Here is a 22,354-nt window from a genome sequence, read left to right as displayed (position 1 = left end):
CTTGGAGCACAAAATGAAGCAGGGCAAAGGCTAACAGAGTTTTGTCAAGAGAAAACACTGGTCATAGCAAACACCCTTTTTCAACAACAAGGGACAACTCTACACATGGACATAACCAGACAGTCATACAGAAATCAGATTGATTATATTCTTGGCAGCTAAAGATGGAGAAGCTCTATACAGTCAGCAAAAACAAGACCAGCAGCTGAATATGGCTCAGATCATGAGCTCCTTATTGTAAAATTAAGGCCTAAATTGAAGAAAGTAAGGAAAACCACTAGATCATTCAGGTATGACCTAAATCAAACCCCTTATGATTATACAGTGGAGGTGACAAATAGATTCAAGGGATTAGATCTGGTAGACAGAGTGCCTAAAGAACTGTGGACAGGTTAGTGACATTGTACAGAAGGCAATGACCAACACCAACCCCAAGAAAAAGAAATGCAAGAAGGCAAAGTGGTTATCTGAGGAGGCTTTACAAATAGCTAAGGAAAGAAGAGAAGCGAAAGTCAAGAGAGAAAGGGTAAGATATACCTGAATGATTGTAGAACTCCAGAGAATAGCAAGGAGAGATGAGAAGGATTTCTTAAGTAACCAATGCAAAGAAATAGGGAAAACAATAGAATGGGAAAGACTAGCGATCTTGTCAAGAAAATTGGAGATACCAAGGGAACATTTCATGAAAAGATGGGCACAATAAAGGACAGAAAAGGCAAGGACCTAAAAGAAGCAGAGGAGATTAAAAAGAGGTGGCAAGGATACACAAAGCTATACAAAGAAGGTCTTAATGACCCGGATAACCACGATGGTGTGGTCACTCACTTAGAGCCAGATATCCTGGAGTGTGAAATTAAGTGGGCCTTAGAAAATATTAGTATGAACAAAGCTAGTGGAGGTGATGAAATTCCAGCTGAGTTATTTAAAATACTAAAAACAATGATGCTGTTAAAGTGCTATACTCAATATGTCAGCAAATTTGGAAAACCCAGCTATGGCCGCAGGACTGGAAAAGGTCAGTTTTCATTCCAATCCCAAAGAAAGGCAATGCCAAAGAATGTGCAAACTACCATACACTTGTGCTCATTTCACATGCTAGCATGTTAATGCTCAAAATTCTTCAAGTTGGGCTTCAACAATATGTGATCTGAGAACTTCCAGATGTACAAGCTGGATTTAGAAAAGGCAGAGGGACCAGAGATCAAATTGCCAACATCTGCTGGATCATAGAAAAAGCAAGGGAATTTCAGAAAAACATCTACTTTTGCTTCATTGACTACACAAAACCTTTTGTGTGGATCACAACAAACTGGAAAATGCTTAAAGAGATGGGAATACCAGACCACCTTAGCTGCCTCATGAGAAACCTGTATGTAGGTCAAGAGGCAGCAGTTAGAACTGGACATGGAACAACTATGTGGTTCAAAATTGGGAAAGGAGTGTGACAAGGCTGTATATTGTCACCCTCCTTATTTAACTTCTAGACAGAGTACATCACTCGAAATGCTGGACTGGACAAATCACAAGCTGGAATCATGATTACTGGGAGAAATATCAGCAACCTCAGATATGCAGATGATACCATTCTAATGGCAGAAAGCGAAAAGGAACTAAAGAGCCTCTTGATAAGGGTGAAAGGAGAGTGAAAAAAACTGGCTTAAAACTCAACATTCAAAAAAACTAAGATCATGGCATCTGGTCCCATCACTTCATGACAAACAGAAGGGGGAAAAGTAGAAGCAGTGACAGATTTTCTTTTCTTGGGCTCCAAAATCACCGCGGATGGTACTTGCAGCCATGAAATTAAAAGACGCTTGCTCCTTGGAAGGAAAACTATGACAAACCTAGACAATGTATTAAAAAGCAGAGACATCATTTTGCTGACAAAGGTCTGATATAGCTATGATTTTTCCAGTAATCATGTACATATGTGAGAACTTGACCCTAAAGAAAGCTGAACACTGAAAAACTGATGCTTTTGAATTGTGGTGATGGAGAAGACTCTTGAGAGTCCCTTGACTGCAAGGAGATCAAACTGGTCAATCCTAAAGGAGATCAACACTGGATAGTCACTGGAAAGACTGTTGTTGAAGCTGAAGCTCCAATATTTTGGCTCCCTGATGTGAAGAAATGACTCGTTGGAAAAGACCCTGATGCTGGGAAAGATTTAGGTCAGTAGGAGATGGGGGTGGCAGAGGATGAGATGGTTAGATAGAATCACCATTGAGTTGGAAGATAGTGGAGGACAGATGAGCCTGGTGTGCTGCAGTCCATGAAGTCCCAAAGAGTCAGACTGGACTTAGCAAGTGAACATCAACAACAGCATATATAATTAAATTACTTTACTGTACCTGGATCTAACACAATATTGTAAATCAACTATACTTCAAAATTTAAAAACAGAAATAACACAAGAGGTAATAAGTCCTGACAAGATTGTGGAGAAAAGAGATTAATAATAAATTATTATTGGTACAGGCCTTATAGAAAGTAGTATTGAAGTTTCTCAAAGTATTAAAAATATAACTACCTTATGCTCCAGCAATTCCATTCTGGGTATATATAGCTATAGGACATGAAATCAGGATCTTGAATATGTATCATCACTCTCATGTTTCTTTCAGCATTATTCACAGTAACCAAGATATGGATGTAACCTAAATGTCCCTCAGTGGATTAATGGGTTAAAAATGTAATATTTTTATATATAAATACAATGGAATATTGTTCAACCTTTAAAAAGAAGGAAATCTTGCCAGTTGTAATAATATGGATGAACCTGGAAGACATTATGCTAAGTTAAATAAGCCAGACACAGAAAGACAGTATTGTATGTCTTAATTTATATGTGGCATCTAAAATAAACTCAATCCCCAGGAGAAGGAAATAGCAACCCACTCCAGTATTCTTACCTGGGCAATCCCATGGACAGAGTAACCTGGTGGGCTACAGTTCATGGGGTCACAAAGAGTTGGACCCCAAACTTCTTATTGGGGTTGGACTGCAAGAACTTGGACTGCTACAACAAATCCACAAATTGTGTGAATTAAGAAACTTAATCTGTCACAGTTCTGGAGTTTAGAATTCCAAAATCAGTGTATTGGCAGGGCCATGGTCTCCTGAAGCCTCTAGAAGAGAATCCTTCTTTACCTCTTCTTAACTTCTAGTGATTACAGGCATTCCTTGGCATTCCTTCACTTGTAGACACATCATTCCAACCTCACCCTCTGTCAGCACTTGCTGTTCTCTCCTGTGACTATGTCTGAATTTCCCTCTTCTTATAAGGACAGTAGTCACTGGTTTAGGGCCTACTCTAATCCACTCTGTGTGTGTGTGTGTGTGTGTGTGTGTGTGTGTGTCGCTCAGTCGTGTCCGACTCTTTGTGACCCCACAGACTGTAGCTCGCCAGGCTCCTCTGTCCATGGAATTCTCCAGGCAAGAATACTGGAGTGGATTGCCATTCCCTTCTCCAGTGAATCTTCCCAACCCAGGGATCAAACCCAGGTCTCCTGCATTGTGGGCAGATTCTTTACTGTCTGAACTGCCAGGGAACCCCAATCCATTATGACCACATCTTAAATTGACTGCATCTATAAAGATCCTATTTTCAAATAAGATCACATTCACAGATACTAGGTATTTGAACATATTTTGGCAAGGGACATAATTCAGCATACAACACATACTCACTCAGGGTTGTGTGCATCAAAGTTTCCTTATACAATAAGATGCACATAAGGAATATAAATCCCATTTCCTCTACTGCTGAACCAAAACAATGTCCATTTTATATATGTTTATATTATGTAGCCACTTGTACCATGAAATTCAGTATTCTACTCAGAGTTCTTCATTTCTTCCATTTGTCCTATAGAATCTTGAACACTATAGGAGAGCTCACTTGTAACTCTATACTAGAAGGATCTGTTTAGGAAGTTGTCTCCTACAGTAGACTATGAGCTCCTTGAGGGCAAAAACTATGGATCATGCATCTCTACATCTCTAGTTCCTAGCTTTGTAGATGACACAAAGTAGCTCGTAGTAATTATTGGAGGAGAGGGGGAAGCTGGAAGGAAAGAAGGTACTTGTAGAGTTATAATCTTGTGGCTTGGGAAATGGAAAGGTGCTGGTTGCTCAGTATGTCAAGACCGAGTCTATCTCATTTCCTCATGACTCTCCACTCTCTACTCTGATCTTCTTGGAACTTTGCCAGGGTGTCAATATAAAAAAAAATAATACAATCACAAAGTGACCTCATACTAGATGAGCCTTTGTCTCATCCAAGTAGCTTTTCCTTCCAGAAGCTTCCTGGTCAACAGCAGTTTAGCACATAAATAGCATGCCAGAGAGGGAAGCAGGGTTCAAAGAGTACCATATACAGGCTATGTTTTAGATGACTAATTCCTATAAATTAATCAAAGTTGAAGACTAAATGTGCTAGGTCCCTCAATAGTGCCCTCTTTGCTCCCCCTCTTTTTTCCTCTCTCTCCTATCCTTGTCTCTCTCTCTCTCTCTCTCTCTCTCTCGGACCACTATCAGGAAGAATGTGTATTTCATTTTAAGGTCTTATGCCTTTACATGCCCAAATGATTATAACATCAAGAATAAATAGCTGAATGTGTATACCTATGTCTACATTCCAGAGGAAGGCAGAGGAAGAAGAGATTAGGCATTCACAGGAATTAGAGAAAAGGTGGAAGTGTCCTGTGGAATGCACACCCAGAATAAATTGGAGGGTTTTTGGTGCCCACCCCTCCCCCTTCTCCTTTTAGCCCCAAAACTAGTTGCTGTTATACCCTGTGCCTGCCCAACAGTCATGAGAAATAGGCTGTGTTAAACAAATGCAGCATTTACAGGCAGGTTAAAAGTAAACATCAAATTCAATACCATGAAAGAGGGACACCAAACAGAAAGCCATTTCAAGAGGGCAGAGACTTTGTCTTATTCATCACTATATCCCCAGTGCCTTGAAAAGTGCCAAACACATAGTAGTTACTTGGTAAATATGTAATGAATTTTGAATGAATCGAATTGATTAACCAGAAAATTTCTATAGGCAGTCAGAGCATGGTATTCAGAAAAGAATGCTTTGGCCAGAAGCTTCTGAAATGAAACTGTTGTCCCAGCAATGCAGTTCTCTACTCACTTGGCAGCAGTAAGCCAGGAAGGGTAACATATATCTTCAGGAGGAAGCTAAAGCCTGACAAGCATTCCTTAGCCCGGGGTCAGAGCCCTACTTCCTCTCTTTCTTGCCTGGTCAGAGGATTTGGAACCCCTGCGCCCTGCACTGGGAGTGTGGAGTCTTAATCACTGGACTGCCAGGGAATTCCACCCCCTCATTCTTTTTCCCTTTCCAAAACCACTGGGGAAAAAAATAGAGATGGGAGGTTTATTGTCAGCTCAACTTTGATTCTTACTCTTCACATGCTCTGACACCTTATATAGCTGGCCATTTCACCCTTAGCATCAGGTTTTCTGGCTTTCCCTAATCCATCTCTGTGATTAACTCTCTATTCTTTGTTCTCTTTTATTTATTTTAGATACCTGCAGCAGAAAACAACCCTTTTCTTACTGGAATGCACTACTGGTATTCGAGCCACAGTCCCCGGACCCAGCACTGCAATGTTTGTCGGGGGAGCATTCCTGCCTTATCTCAAAATGTTATCATCTGTGAAGGTAACTTTCTGATTCCTTTAGGAAGTGGAGCTCAGCGGGTGGAGACAGGGGTGAAAAAGTTCATGTGGCTTTAGTATCATTGACTCAAACCACATGACTGACTCTAGTGTGAGATTAAACATGATATTTAACAGACTGGGAAAAGAAGATGGGAGGAAACTGGCATGAGGGAGAATTTTCATGAATCAAAAGAGAGGGTTGGATCTGGGAGGACTGGACAATACAGTCACATGGTTGAAAACAAACAAACAAACAGAAAATCACCTCTTTTTTATCATCAATTTCCATTCAAGTTGGGTAGTAGAAAATTTGGCCAGGAAGAATAAAGAGAAACTGAAATATATGGAAAATAAGCCTTTGGAGTTAAGTCATAACTTCTTAGATGCATCTAGGTTCTAGCTTTTAGAGCAGCTTAGGGAAAGAAATTAGAATCTTCATTGTCACCAGATTAACATCCATTTTTTTTCTTCTTTTTACAGTGTGCAAAGTAAAGTCTCACAGATTATGTGCTTTAAGAGCAAACAAAGATTGCAAATGGAATACATTATCCATTACTGATGACCTCCTCATGCCTGCAGACGAAGTAGTGAGTACCAGCCATGCTTTCTCATAATCACCGTTTTACATCTCCCCTTCAGTCAGGACACACAGACAACCCAAGTAGGCATGTTCCCTAAGCTCATGATCCAACAAATCTATAAGAATGAAAGCCTCCTCCCATCTCCCACCTGTCATTGGTCACTAGTATCGAAGTAGGGAGAGCAGGACAATGGAGAACTTCCTTAGGGTTATCTAGTGTCCTCCAAGGGGTAGTACAGTTATTCCAGCTGGCCTTCCTCTCTTTATATCTCTAACTTCTATATCTTGTCTCTTTCTATCTTTCAGAAAACCATGCCTCATCAATGGGTAGAAGGAAACATATCTGCCAGTTCTCAGTGCGCAGTATGTCATGAGAACTGTGGCAGTTACCAGAGACTTCAAGATTTCCGGTGTCTCTGGTGTAATTCTACGGTAAGACTCTTCTCATCTCCTTGATACTTAAGAGAATTGACTTCTAGAGAAGGGGTGGATTGGAGGTTGATTGTGCCTACATATAGATAGAAATCTCAGTGACCCTGACTCAGATATAGATTATACAGATTCTATAGTGTAGAACTCAATATCCTACCTTTCTAAAATTTGCTATGGAATCTTTGAGAGAAAGATGTAATACTCCCTCTTATCTTTGAGGGTCTTAAATGATGAAGCCTGCTAGCAAATGGGAAGAGCTGAACACTTTTATGACATTATGGTCAATTAAAAAATTTGTTCTCAGTATACCCTTAAGAAACCTCCTGCTTTCCTCATTTATAATTTCCTAGGAAATTGTAATCTTTGTTAATTAATAATGGTTAATAATATTAGTACATTATTACTGCCACTATATATTATTTTATATACATGACCTCATTTAATCTTACAACAACCCTAAACCAACCCTCATTGTCCCCATTTACAGAAGGGGAAAGTGAGGTCCAGAAAAGTGAAGTGATTTGCTCAAGGTCATGCAGCCAGTAAGCAAAACAGTCTTGATTTATACATAATTGTGCAAAAAACTGTGCTCTTAGCTACAACATTACCATACCTTTATACCAGTGGTTCTCAGCTGGGGTTATTTTCTCCCACCCCCAGGACACATTTGACAATGTCTGGAGAATTTTTTGTATCCAATGATATTCTGATGGAATTTTTTCTATTTATTGAAGTATAGATGTTTTATGATATTATATAAATTTCAGGGGTACAAAATGATGATTCACAAATTTTAAAGTTTATACTCCATTTATACATATTGTAAAATATTGCCTATATTCCCTGTGCTGTTCTATATATCCTTGTAGCTTATTTATTTCATACATAATATTAATAATTTGTACCCCTTAATACCCTACCCCTATCTTCACCTCCCCTCTTCCTTCTTCTCACTAGTAAACACAGGTTTGTTCTCTATACCTGTGAGTCTATTTCTTTTTTGTTATATTCACTAGTTCATTTTTTAGATTCTGTATATAAAAGAATACACGGTATTTGTCTTTCTCTGTCTGACTTATTTCACTTAGCATAATACTCTCAAGGTCCATCCATGTCAGTGCAAATGGCAAATTTTCATTCTTTTAAATGTCAGAGTACTATTCCATTATATATAACAGAAAAAAAAGAACTTTTTAGCCACTCCAACTTTACATATGTAACAATTGTTCTTTATCAATTCATCTGTTGATGGGCACTAAGTAAGGATGCTTCCATATCTTCACTATTACAAAATATGCTGCTGTGAACATTGAGGTGCATGTATATTTTTGAATTAATGTTTTCTTCAGATATATACCCAGAAGTAGGATTATTGGATCCTAGGAGCCTAGCAAGCTATAGTCCATAGGGTCACAGAGTTGGACACAACTGAAGTGACTGAACACGCATGTGATATCTCTATGTTTAGTTTTTTGAGGAACCTCTATACTGTTTTCCATAGTGGCTGTACCAGTTTACATTCCCACCAACAGTATACTAGGGTTCCATTTTCTCCACATCCTTGCCCACATTTGTCATTTGTGGCCTTTTTGATGATAACCATTCTGACAGGTGTGATGTGATATCTCATAGTGGCTTTGATGTGCATTCCCCTGATAATTAGTGATGTTGAGCATCTTTTGATGTGCCTGTTGGTGTTCTATATATCTTCTTTGGAAAAATTGTCTATTTAGGTCTTCTGCCCATTTTTTTATTGGAAGATAATTGCTTTAGAATGTTGTGTTGGTTTCTACTGTACAAAAACATTCATCAGCCATAAATATAATATATATATATTTATTTATTTAGGCTCCCTCTTGAGCCTCCCTTCCATTTTTTAATTGGGTTGTTTTAAAATATTGAGTTGTATGAGCTATTTATATATTTTGGATATTAACCCCTTATTGGTCATATCATTTGCATATAGTTTCTTCCATTCTGTAGGGTGTCTTTTCATTTTGTTGATAGTTTCCTTTGCTATGAAAAAGCATTTAATTTTAACTGGATCCCATTCATTTATTTTTGCTTTTATTTCCTTGCCTTAGGAGACAGATAAAAAAAATATTGTTATAATTTATGTCAAAGAGTGTTTTGCCTATATTCTTTTCTAGTAGTTTTATGGTTTCAGGTCTTATATTTAGGTCTTAAATCCATTTTGAGTTTACTTTTGTATATGGTATGAGAAAATGTTCTAATTTCACTTTTACATGTAGTTGCCCAGTTATCTCAGTACCACTTATTGAAGAGACTGTCTTTTCTCCATAGTCTAGTCTTGCTTCCTTTTTTGTAGATTAACTTATCATAAGTGTGTGGGTATATTTCTGGGCTCTTTATTTTGTTCCAGTGATCTATATGTCTGTTTTAGTGCCATTACTATTGCCTATTGCTCTGTAGTAAGGTATGAAGTTAGGGAGTACTTCTTTCTCAAAAATTTTTTGAGGGTCTTTTTTTTTTTCAGGGTCTTTTGTCCCATACAAATTTTAGAATTATTTGTTCTAGTTCTGGAAAAATGCCATTGGTATTTTGATAGGGATTGCATCAGACCTGTAAATTTCCTTGGGTAATAAGGTCATTTTAACAATTTTAATTCTTGCAATCCATGAAAAAGCTACACCTTTCCATCTGTTTGCGTTGTCTTTCATCAGTATATAAGTACAGGTCTTTTTACCTCCTTAGAAAAGTTTATTCTTACATATTTGATTGTTTTTGATGTTATTGTAAATAGGATTTTCCCATAATTGTCTGATGGTTCATTGTTAGTGGGTAGAAATTCAACAGATTTCCGTATAATTAATTTTGTATCCTGCAACTTTACTGAACTCATTGATGAGCTCTACTTGTTTTCTGATGGTGTCTTTAGGATTTTCTATATATAATATCATGTCATCTGCACATAGTGACATTTTTACTTCTTCCTTTCTAATGTGGATTCCTTATAATTCTTTTTTTTGTCTGATTGCCGTGGCTAGGAATTCCAATACTGTTGAATAAAAACAGTGGGACTGTCTTTTCCTGATTGTCTTTTTCCTGATCTTAGAGGAAATGCTTTCAGCTTTGTGCTACTGTTGAATATGATGTTAGCTGTGGGATTATTGTATATGGCCTTTATTATGCTAAGGTATGTTCCTTCTATATACACTTTCTGGAGAGTTTTTTATCGCAAATGGATATAGAATTAAAGAAAGCTGAGTGCCAAAGAATAGATGCTTTTGAACTGTGGTGTTGGAGAAGACTCTTGAGAGTCCCTAGGACTGCAAGGAAATCAAACCAGTCAATCCGAAAGGAAATCAGTCCTGAATATTCATTAGAAGGACTGATGCTGAAGCTGAAGCTCCAATGCTTTGGCTACCCGATGCAAAGAATTGACTCACTGGAAAAGACCCTAATACTGGAAAAGACTGAAGGCAGGATTAGAACGGGATAATAGAGGATGAGATGGTTGGATAGCATCACCAACTCAATGGACATGAGTTTGAGCAAACTCCAGAAGTTGGGGAAGGACAGGGAAGCCTGGCGTGCTGCAGTCCATGGGGTCACAAAGAGTTGACCATGACTGAGCGACTGAACTGAACTGACTGAACTGAGAATTCACCTGTGAAGCTATCTGGTCTTGGACTTTTGTTTCTTGGAAGTTGTTTCATTACTGATTCAATTAAATTATTGGTAGTTGATCTGTTCATATTTTCTATTTCTTCCTGGTTCAGTCTTGATAGATGGTACATTTCTAGGAATTTGTCCATTTCTTCTATGTTGACCATTTTATTGGTATATAATTATTTGTAGGAGTCTCATTATCCTTTGCATCTCTAAGGTATAGTTGTAACTTCTCCATTGTCATTTATAATTTTATCCATTTGGGCCATCTCTCTTTTTTCTTGATGAGTCTGGCTAAGGGTCTATCAATTCTGTTTATCTTTTCAAAGAACTAACCCTTAGTTTTATTGATCTTTTCTATTGTATTTTAGTCTCCATTTTATTTATTTCTACTCCAATCTTTATGAATTTTCCTCTACCAACTTTGGGGTTTGATCTCTTTTTCTACTTCTTTTAGGTGTAAGGTTAGTTTCCTTGAGATTTTTTCTTTTTTTATTAGGTAAACTTATATCACTATTAAATTCTCTCTTAGAACTGCTTTGCTATGTCTCATATATTTTGGATTGTGTGTTTTCATTTTCATCAGTCTTCAGCCATTTTTTTTTAATTTCTCTTTGAGTTCTTCAGTGATCCATTGGTTGTTTAGTAATATATTGTTTAGCCTCTGCATGTTTCTGTTTTTCACAGGTTTCTTTTTCTTTCTTTCTTTCTTTTTTTTTTTGCTTTTAGTTGGTTTCTAGTTTCATAATATTGTGAAAAGAAAAGATGCTTTATATGATTTCAATTTTCTTAAGTTTACCAAGGGGCCTTCCTGGTGGCCCAGATAGTAAAGAATCAGCCAGCAATGCAGGAGACCCAGGTTCAATCCCTGGGTTGGGAAGATTCACTGGAGAAGGGAATGGCTACCCAATCCAGTATTCTTGCCTGGAGAATCCCATGGACAGAGAAGCCTCGTGGGCTACAGTCCATGGGGTCACAAAGAGTTGGACATGACTGAGCAACTAAGCACATATACACACGCAAGTTTACTGAGGTTTGTTTTGTGATCTAGTATGTGATATATCCTGGAGAAAGTTCCTTGTACACTTGAAAATATGTGTATTCTGCTGCTTTTTTTTCCCATTTATTTTTATTAGTTGGAGGCTAATTACTTTACAATATTGTAGTGGTTTTTGTCATACATTGACATGAATCAGCCATGGATTTACATGTATTCCCCATCCCGATCCCCCCTCCCACCTCCCTCTCTAACCGATCCCTCTGGGTCTTCCCAGTGTACCAGGCCGAGCACTTGTCTCATGCATCCAACCTGGACTGGTGATCTGTTTCACTATAGATAATATACATGTTTCGATGCTGTTCTCTCGAAACATCTGCTGCTTTTTGATGGAATATATACACATATATATTCCACTTTCTCTAATATGTCTTTTAAGTGTTTATTTCCCTTCTGGATGATCTGTTCATTGATGTAGTGGGGTATTAAAGTCCCCTCCTATTATTGTGTTACTATCAGTTTCTCCTTTATGTCTGTTAATATTTACTTCATGCAATTAGGTGCTCCTATGTTGGGTGCATATATATTTACAATTGTTATACCTTCTTCTTGGAATGATCCCTTTATTATTATGTACTATCCTTCTTTCTCTCCTGTAATAGCTTTTGCTTTAAAGTTTTTTTGCCTGATAAAACTATTGCTATCCCCTTTTCTTTTCCATTTGCATGGAATAATGTTTTCTATCCCCTAACTTACAGTATGTGTTTGTCTTTAGATCTGAAGTGAGTCTCTTTTAGGCAGTATATATACAGGTCTTGTTTTTGTATCCATTCAGCCACTCAATATCTTATGATTGGAGCACTGAGTCCTTTTACACTGAAAGTAAATACTGATAAGTATGTACTTATTGCCATTTTGTTCATTGTCTCTAGTCATTTTTAGTACTTTTTGTTCTTTTCTTCCCTTTACTCTCTTCTCTTATGATTTGATGACTATCTTTAGTGTTATGTTTGGATTCCTGTTTTGTCTTTTGTGTGTGTGTACCTATTATAGATTTTAAGTTTGTGGTTACCACGAGGTTTATATCTATATCTATACTTAATTGTTTTAAGTTACTGATCTCTTAATTTCAAATACATTTTAGCAATCCAACATTTGTACACTCCTCCCTTCACAATTTACTGTTTTTGACATCACATTTTGTATCTAACAAACTGTAATCCTTAACTATTTATTGCAGATATAGATTATTTTGTTCCTTTTTTCTTTTAACATTCCTACTTTCTATGTGGTTGATTTTCTACCTTTGCTGTATATTTATTTTTTACCAATGAGCTTTTCTCGTTTGTAATTTTCATGTTTCTAGTTGTGGGCTTCTGTTTTTCATTTAGAGAAGTCTCTTTAACATTTGTACTACTTGTGTGGTGGTACTGAACCCTTTTATCTTTTGCTTGTCTGTATAGCTTTTCACCACTCCATCAATCTAAATGAGAGCCATGCCAGGTAGCTTATTCTTGGTTATAGGTTTTCCCCCTTTCATCACTTTAAATATATCATGCCACTCCCTTCTAGCCTGCTGAAAAGTCCACTGATAGATTTATGGGAGTTCCCTTGTTTGTAATGTGTTGCTTTTTCCCTTATTGCTTCTATGGTGGCTCAGATGGTAAAGAATCTGCCTGCAGTGCAGGAGACCTGGGTTCAATGCCTGGGTTGAGAAGATCCCCTGGAGAAGGGAATGGCAACCCTCTTCTGTATTCTTGCCTGGAGAATTCCATGGAGAGAGGAGCCTGGCAGGCTACAGTCCATGGGGTGGCAAAGAGTCAGACATGACTGAGCATGACTTTCACCTCACTTCATTTTCATTTTTTCCATTTTAATTACAGTGTATCTTGATGTGTCCCTCTTTGGTTTAATCCTGTATGGGTTACTCTGCACTTCCTGGATTTGAATGTCTGTTTACTTTCCCAAATTAGGGAAATTTTCAGCTATTATTTCTTCAATTATGTTCTCAGCACCTTTCTCTCTTCTACTTCTGGGTTCCCTATAATGTGAATATTAGTGCTCTTGATGCTGTCTCAGAGATCTCTTAAACTGTCTTCATTTCCTTTCATTATTTTTCTGTTCAGCATCAGTGATTTCTGCTACCCTGTATTCCAGCTTGCTGATTCATTCCTCTGTATCATTTAGTCTACAGTTCCTTCTAGTGTATTTTTTATTTCAGTTATTGTATTTTTCACCTGTTTTTGGTTTTTCTTTATATTTTCCAACTCTTTGTTAAAAACTTCTAACTTAACTCTGTGCATCCATTCTTCTCCCAAGTTCTTTGATTATTTGTAGGATCACTACCCCAAACTCTTTTTTAGTTAGACTGGCTGTCTCCACTTCACTTAGTTTTTCTTCTGGGATTTTGTCTTGTTCCTTCATTTGGAACATGTTTGTCTGTCACCTCATTTTGCCTAAGTCATTGTTTGTATATATATGGTAGGTTGGTTACATTTCCCAACCTTGAAGAAGTAGCCTTTTGTAAGAGACATCCTCTGTGTCCCAGAAACATATTCCTCTCTTATCACCAGAGCTAAATTCTCTAGGGGTGCCCCTTATGTGGGCTACATGGGTCTTTCTGTTGTGGTGGATTGACTACTATGGGTGGTCTGGTAGTCATGGCTGACCTTCAGTCCAGCTGGTTGATAGATTTTGCCTCGTGTGGGTGCTGCAGGACCAAGTCACTAGGCGGCTGGCTGTGAAACATCAGGGGGCCCTAGGACTAGTGCTGGCTTACTGGTGGTCAGAGCCAGGGTCCAAGAGATCCTAGGGCTGTTGCCAACAGACCTGTGGTTGAAGCCAGGTCCTCTGACTAGTGGTGGCCCACTAGCAGAAAGAACTGAGTCCTGAGGTTCGGCTTCAGGGCCCCACAGCTGGTGTTGGACTCCAGTAGGTAGGCCAATTTCTGACACAACTGGCCTGGGGTGTCTTGAAGCTTGTGTTGGCCTGCTGGCAATCAGGACTATGGTCCAGTGGTCCCATGGCTGGTGCTGGACTACTGTTGGGTAGGCTGAGTCTGCAGGCTGTGAGGCTGTAGTTGTCTTGTGGGTGGTGCCTGTCCACTGATGGATAAGGCTGGCCTGAGGCTAGAGCAGTCTTGCTGGTGGGTGGGTCCAGGCATTCTAGAGCTGGTGCCTGCCAACTGGTGGGTAGAGGTCAGTCCCAGGTCTCTTGCTGCCAGGCTCTTAGGGATCCTGGTCTAGTACCTTCAGACACTGGTGTGTGGGGACACTTCCTGGGTAAGGGGCTGTTTGTGGGTTCAGAGGATCTTAAGGCAGCATGTGTGCTGGTGGGTAGGGCTTGCCCTGAGGCATTCTTGTACTGATGCCTATGGACTGTTGAGTGGGAGTGGGGATGGGTCCTGAGGTTAGTAAGATGGAGGGATGATTCCAAAATGGTGCTTGCTAGCTCCAGTTCCCCCATGGTAGATCAAGCTTCCAAAAATGGCTGCAACCATTGTCCCCAGAGTGAGCTCCACTTGCCACCTGCCTCTCCAGGAGACTCTCCAAGATCATCAGTTAGGTCTAACCCAGGCTCCTTTCAAATTTCTGCTTCTACCCTGGGTCCAAGAGCATATGAAATTTTGTTGTGCCCTTAAGAGTAGAGTCTCTATTTCCCACAACCCTCTGAGACTCCTGAAAGTAAGCCCTGCTGATCTTCAAAGACAAACATTCTAGGGGCTTGTCTTCCAGGGCAGGACCCCCAGACTGGGTAGCCTGATATGGGGCTTAGACCCCTCTCTTCTTGGGGAGAACTTCTACAATTGTAATTCCTGTTTGTTGGTTGCCCACCCAGGGGTATGAAAATTGACTATACAACAACTCCACCCCTCCTACCCATCGTATTGTGGTTCCTTCTTTATAGTTTTAGTTGTGTTAATAGAAGATCTTTGCTGATAAGCTCCAGAATTTCTCATGGATGGTTGTTCTCTAAATAGTTGTATTTTGGTGTGCCCAATGAAAGGAGGTGAGCTCGGGGTCTTTCTACTCTGCCATTTTGCCTGATATCTTTTTCTAGAGATATTTTTTATTGTTACGATGTCTTTGTCTAGAGATATTTTTATTGTTACAACTCAGGGGGAAAGGATGTGCTGCATACTTCTAGTGAATAGAGGCCTAAGATTCTGCTAAACTTCCTGCAATACACAGGATAGCACAAAGAACTATTTGGCCCAAAATATCAATAGCAATGATATTGAGAAACCCTGATCCAGTCTTTGTAGCCTTTTATATGCTTCTTTAAAACCGATCATTCTAAACAAGAAGAAATGAAAGTATGAACTTCTTCTTAAAAGATTTTGGTTTCCTCTGCCTTGCTTCTGCCAGTGGACATCATCTTTGTAATTTCCTTCTGCTCTGCTCCAGCTTACCATTATCTCCTGGAAGGAAGCTTGAACCCTCATCAGGTGTCCTGATTTTTGCACCTGCCCCCCAGGGAACACCTCTAGATCACCTGGATCTGATGACCAGCAGGATTTATGCTCAGAGGTCCCAAAGAATTGTAACAAATGAAGAAAGAGTTCTTATAGCTGTCACCACCAGGGCGCAGCAAGAAGCACAGATTGAGGAGTCCAATCTTTCTGAAAAAGAGGTCTGTCATCTTCATCCTTGCAGCCTGAGGAATAGACTTTTAATTAAACATATATCTAAGGGCCAATTGTAATCCTTTCTATAGACCTTAGAAGCAGGTGCTTTTTCACGCTCTCTTTTTGACATGATCCAAAATGCTAGTATCTCCTGGAGAGGAGCTGTTACACATGTTTTGTGCCCAGGTGTTTTGTGATTTCTGCTCAAGGGACAACTCTTGATTGCCTGGCTCTGGTGGCCAATGTAGCTTGCATTTTGGGGTCCCATGGGACTGTAACAGAGAGAGAGTTTTGGGCCAACCACCACCCGAAGGGCACACACAGACAGTAGGCTGAAACACAACTCATCTTTCTGTGAAAGAGGCTTGTTTACTTGTCCTGGAGCTTTGGCATGGAGAGCAGGCCTCTGGCTTCACACTCATCAAAAAATCTACTGAGATGCTCTTTGAGGATGGTGGATGCCACAATTCTGCTCTCCCTATGATTTACAACAGGTCATGGACATCTACTGGAAAGGAGCATGTATACTCATCTGGCACGCCAGTTTTTGCAAATGCCACATAGGTGACACTTATAGGTCACCCAACTCTGGTGACCAGTGGGACTTACATATTTAATCCCACAGAACTATATCTATTGGCATACTCTAAAAGCTATGGCCTGGGGGCCCAGCTACCAATTAACCTGAATCTAGGTACTGATTGAGCTATTCTCCTTTGGGACACTGAGTTTCAGTTCAGTTTAGTTCAGTGGCTCAGTTGTGTCCAACTCTTTGCGACCCCATGGACTGAAGCACACCAGAGTTCCCTGTCCATCACCAACTCCCAGAGCTTACTCAAACTCATGTCCATCGAGTTGATGATTCCATCCAACCATCTCATCCTCTGTTGTCCCCTTACCCTCCTGCTTTCAATCTTTCCCAGCATCAGGATCTTTTCCAGTGAGTCAGTTTTTCTCATCAGGTGGCCAAAGTATTGGAGTTTCAGCTCCAAAGTATTGGAGCATCAGTCCTTCCAATGAATATTCAGGACTGATTTCCTTTAGGATTGACTGATTTGACATCTTTGCAGTCCAAGGGACTCTCAAGAGTCTTCTCCAACACTATAGTTCAAAAGCACTAATTCTTTTGTGCTCAGCTTTCTTGTTTTTTTCACATCCATACATGACTACTGGAAAAACCATAGCTTTGACTAGATAAAACTTTGTCGGCAAAGTAATGTCTCTGCTTTTTAATATGCTGTATAGGTTGGTCATAGCTTTTCTTCCAAGGAGCAAGTGTCTTTTAATTTCATGGCTGCAGTCACTATCTGCAGCGCTTTTGGAGCCCCCAAAAATAAAGTCTGTTACTGTTTCCATTGTTTCCCCATCTATTTCCCATGAAGTGATGGGACTGGATGCCATGATCTTAGTTTTCTGAATGTTGAGTTTTAAGCAAACATTTTCACTCTCCTCTTTCACTTTCATCAAGAGGATCTTTAGTTCTTCACTAGTTGGGACACCCCAAATATTGAGATCCACTAAAAATAAAATAGGCTGCTTGGAAAATCACAAAAGCTTGAGAAACAACCAAGACCTAGGGAAGGGTTGACCAATAAGATTCATCTTCTATGAGGCCACTTCCCCAAGACTTGGAGAAGTAACTGTTTTATATAATGCTAAAAACAAACACAGAAAGTCAAGGAAAATGAAGAAACAGAGGAATATGTTCTAAATGAAATAACAATAACAGAAACAGCTTCAGAAAAAGTCCTTAATGAAACAGAGGTAAGTGATTTACCTAATCAAGAGTTCAAAATAACAGTCATAAAGATGCTCACCATGCTGAGGAAAAAAAATGGATGAACACAGTGAGAACCTCAACAGAGAGATGAAAATTATAAGAAAGTACCAAATGGAAGTCATAGAGCTGAAGAAAATAATTAAACTGAAAAATACACTAGAGGGTTTCAACAGCAGACTAGATGAAACAATAGAAAAGATTAGAGAACTCAAAGACAGAGAAATGGAATTCATCCAATCAGAGCAGCAAAAAGGAAAAAAAGACTGACAAAATGTGAAGATAGCTCAAAGAATGTATGGACAACATCAAGCAGACAAACACTCACATTATAGGGGTCATAGTAATAGCATAGAGACAGAAAGTGGCAGAAAACTTATTTGAAGAAATGACAGCTGAAAACTTCCCTAACCCAGGGAAAGAAACAGCCATCCAGACCACTTAGCCCAGAAAGAGCTAAATAAGAGGAACTCAAATAGACCAGACCAATATACATTGGAATTAAAATGTCAAAAGTTAAGGACAAGGAGTGAATCATAAAAACAGCAAGAGAAAACAGTTATGTACAAGGGAACACCCATAAGACTATGAGCAGATATTTCAGCACAAAATTTGTAGGCCAGAAGGGAATCGCACAATATATTCAAAGGGCTGAAAGAAAAAACTTTCCAACTCTGCCAGAAAAATCTGTCCTTCTGAATTGAAAAAGAGAGTTTTCTAGACAAGCAAAGGTTAAAGGAGTTCATCACCACTAGACTAGCATTACAAGAATATTAAAGGTAAATTAAGCTGAAATTAAAGGGCACTAACATGAAAACATAGGAAAGTATAAAGTTCACTGGTAAAGGTAAGTACACAGTAAAATTCAGAATAATCTAATTTTGTAAAGGTTGTACATTGATTACTTTTAAAACTAGTATGAAGGTTCATGAAAAGATGCTCAACGTTGCTCATTATTAGAGAAATGCAAATCTAAACTACAATGAGATATCACCTCACACCAGTCAGAATGGCCCTCATCAAAAAGTCTACAAACAACAAATGCTGGAAAGGGTGTGAAGAAAAAGGAACACTCTTGCACTGTTAGTGGGAATGTAAGTTGATACAGCCACTATGGAAGATGGTATGGAGATTCCTTAAAAAACTAGGAATAAAACCACCATATGACCCAGCAATCCCACTCCTAGGCACATACCCCGAGGAAACCAAAATTTAAAGAGACACATATATCCCATTGTTCATTGCAGCACTATTTACAATAGCTAGAACATGGAAGCAACCTAGATGTCCATCAACAGATGAATGGATAAAGAAATTGTGGTATATATATATACAATGGAATATTACTCGGCCATAAAAAGAAACGCATTTGAGTCAGTTCTAATGAGGTGGATGAACCTAGAACCTATTATACAGAGTGAAGTGAGTCAGAAAGAGAAAAATAAATACTGTATTTTAGTACATATATACAGAATATAGAAAAATGGTACTGAAGAATTTACTTACATGGCTACAATGGAGAAACCGACATAGAGAATAGACTTATGGACATGGGGAGAAGGGAGGAGAGGGTGAGATGTATGGAAAGAGTAACATGGAAACTTACACTACCATATGTAAAATAGATAGCCAACGGGAATTTGCTGTATAGCTCAGGAAACTAAAACAGGGGCTCTGTATCAACCTAGAGGGGTGGGATGGGGAGGGAGATGGGAGGGAGCTTCAAAAGGGAGGGAATATATGTATACCTATGGCTGATTCATGTTGAGGCTTCACAGAAAACAGCAAAATTATGTAAAGCAATTATCCTTCAATGAAAAGTAAATTAATTTTTTAAAAAACTAGTATGAAGGTTAAAAGACAAAAGTAGTAAAGAATAACCAAAGCTACAAAGAAAAAGAGGTAAACTGTGGAAACAAGAACATTAAAAGTTGTAAAGGGAGAGTAAAAATTTAGAGCTTTAGAAGACACTCAAACTTAAATTGTTATCAACATAAATTAGACTGTTATAAGTCCTTGTGTGTAAACCTCATGTTAACCACAATGCAAAAACCTATAGTAGATACACAAAAGATAAAGATAAAGGAATCTAAGCATACCACTATAGAAAATTAGGAAATCACAAAGGGAGAAAGCAAGGGAAGAAGAATGGAACAAAGGAAATACAAAACATCCAGCACACAATTAATAAAATAGAAATAAGCACACACCTATCAGTAATTACTTTCAAAGTAAGTGGTCTAAACTCTCCAATCAAGAAACATAACCAAAAATGAACAAATGGGACCTAATGAAACTTAAAAGCTTTTGCACAACAAAAGAAACTATAAGCAAGGTGAAAAGACAGCCTTCAAAATGGGAGAAAATAATAGCAAATGAAGAAACAGGCAAAGGATTAAACTCAAAAATATACAAGCAACTCCTGCAGCTCAATTCCAGAAAAATAAAAGACCCAAGCAAAAAAATGGGCCAAAGATCTAAACAGACATTTCTCCAAAGAAGACATACAGATGGCTAACAAACACATGAAAAGATGCTCAACATCGCTCATTATCAGAGAAATGCAAATCAAAACCTCAATGAGGTACCATTACATACCAGTCAGAATGGCTGCTATCCAAAAGTCTACAAACAATAAATGCTGGAGAGGGTGCGGAGAAAAGGGAACCCTCTTACACTGTTGGTGGGAATGCAAACTAGTACAGCCGCTATGGAGAACAGTGTGGAGATTCCTTAAAAAACTGGAAATAGAACTGCCATATGACCCAGCAGTACCACTTCTGGGCATGCACACCGAGGAAACCAGATCTGAAAGAGACACGTGCACCCCAATGTTCATCGCAGCACTATTTATAATAGCCAGGACATGGAAGCAACCTAGATGCCCATCAGCAGACGAATGGATAAGAAAGCTGTGGTACATATACACCATGGAATATTACTCAGCCATTAAAAAGAATTCATTTGAATCAGTTCTAATGAGGTGGATGAAACTGGAGCCCGTTATACAGAGTGAAGTAAGCCAGAAAGAAAAACACTAATACAGTATACTAACACATATATATGGAATTTAGAAAGATGGTAACGATAACCCAAGACAGAAAAAGAGACACAGATGTATAGAACAGACTTTTGGACTCTATGGGAGAAGGCGAGGGTGGGATGATCTGAGAGAACAGCATCGAAACATGTATATTATCAAGTGTGAAATAGATCACCAGTCCAGGTTGGATGCATGAGACAAGTGCGTGGGGGCTGGTGTACTGTGATGACCCAGAGGGATGGGATGAGGAGGGAGGTGGGAGGGGGGTTCAGGATGGGGAACACATGTAAATCCATGGCTGATTCATGTCAATGTATGGCAAAAACCACTACAATATTGTAAAGTAATTAGCCTCCAACTAATAAAAATAATTGGGAAAAAAAAGAAACATAGAGTGGCTGAAGAGATAGAAAAACATGGCTTATCTATATGCTTCCCACAAGAGACTCACTACAGATATAAGGACTGAAGGACAGGATAAAAGGAGATATTTTGTGCAAATTTAATGCAGAAGAAGGTAAGGGCAGCTATACTTATATCACTCAAAACGGACTTTAAAACAATGACTGTAATGAGACAAAAACTGGCCATCATATAATGATAAAGGGGATAATCCAACAAAATAAAAAAAATCCTAACAAAAGGATATAATATTTGTAAATGTTTATGTACTCAACATAGAAGCACCTAAATTATAAAGTAAATATTAACCAATGGAAAGGGAGGGATGTACAGGGTATACTAAGAGCAGGGGATTTTAATATCCCATTATCATTAATGGATAGATCATCTAGAAAAAATCTCAAAGGAAACTTTGGCTTTAAATGATATGGTATATCAGATACATACAGAACATTTCATCCAAAAGCAGCAGAATACAAATTCTTCTCAAGCACACATTGAACATTCTAGAGGATAAGTCATATGTAAGGCCACAAACAAGTCTTGATAAATTTGAAAATATTGAAATCATCTTTCCTAACCACAATAGTATGAAACTACAAATTAATTACATGAAGAAAACTGGAAAATTCACAAAGATGTGGAGATTAAACAACATGCTACTGAAAAACCAATGGGTCAATGAATAAATCAAAAGATAAAAACAACTTTGAGACAAATGAAAATTTTTTAAAAAGCATGCAAAAACATATGGCATACCACAAAAGCAGTTCTAAGCAGAAAGTGTGTTGTGTTTAGTCTCTGTGCCCAACTCTTTTGCAGCCCTATGGACTGGAGCCCACCAGGCTCATCTGTCCATGGGATTTCCCCAGCAAGAATACTGGAGTGAGTTGCCATTTCCTTCTCCAGGGGATCTTCCCAACCCAAGGATCAAACCCACATCTCCTGCATTGGCAGGCAGATTCCTTACCACTGAGCCAACAGGGCAGCCCATAAGAAGAAAATACAGTGATAAATGCCTACATTAAGAAAGAAGAACTTTTTGAAATAAACAACTTAACTTTGTACCTCAAGGAATTAGAAAAAATGAAAATATAGAGCCTAAAGTTGGTAGGAAGAAGTGAATAATAAAGATCAGAGTTGAAATAAATGCAACAGAGACTAAAAAGTAAGCAGAAAAAAATTGTG

The 22,354-nt window shown here is 38.7% G+C and overlaps 1 protein-coding gene across 1 annotated transcript in view; it reads left to right on the top strand.

Annotated features, from left to right (window-relative positions):
• Positions 1-22,354, top strand: part of DGKK (diacylglycerol kinase kappa) — a 160,757-nt gene that overhangs the window by 57,689 nt on the left and 80,714 nt on the right. The window contains exons 7-9 of the mRNA XM_043459737.1: positions 5,541-5,676; positions 6,156-6,259; positions 6,562-6,687. Coding sequence (XP_043315672.1) covers positions 5,541-5,676; positions 6,156-6,259; positions 6,562-6,687 — 366 coding nt within the window. The remainder of the gene's footprint in view (positions 1-5,540; positions 5,677-6,155; positions 6,260-6,561; positions 6,688-22,354) is intronic.

The sequence above is a fragment of the Cervus canadensis genome, chromosome X (genome assembly GCF_019320065.1).
Source record: "Cervus canadensis isolate Bull #8, Minnesota chromosome X, ASM1932006v1, whole genome shotgun sequence".
NCBI classification, from domain to species: Eukaryota; Metazoa; Chordata; class Mammalia; order Artiodactyla; family Cervidae; genus Cervus; species Cervus canadensis.
Note: the sequence above shows the minus strand (reverse complement) of the source record. Positions and strands in the feature narration are given on the sequence as shown.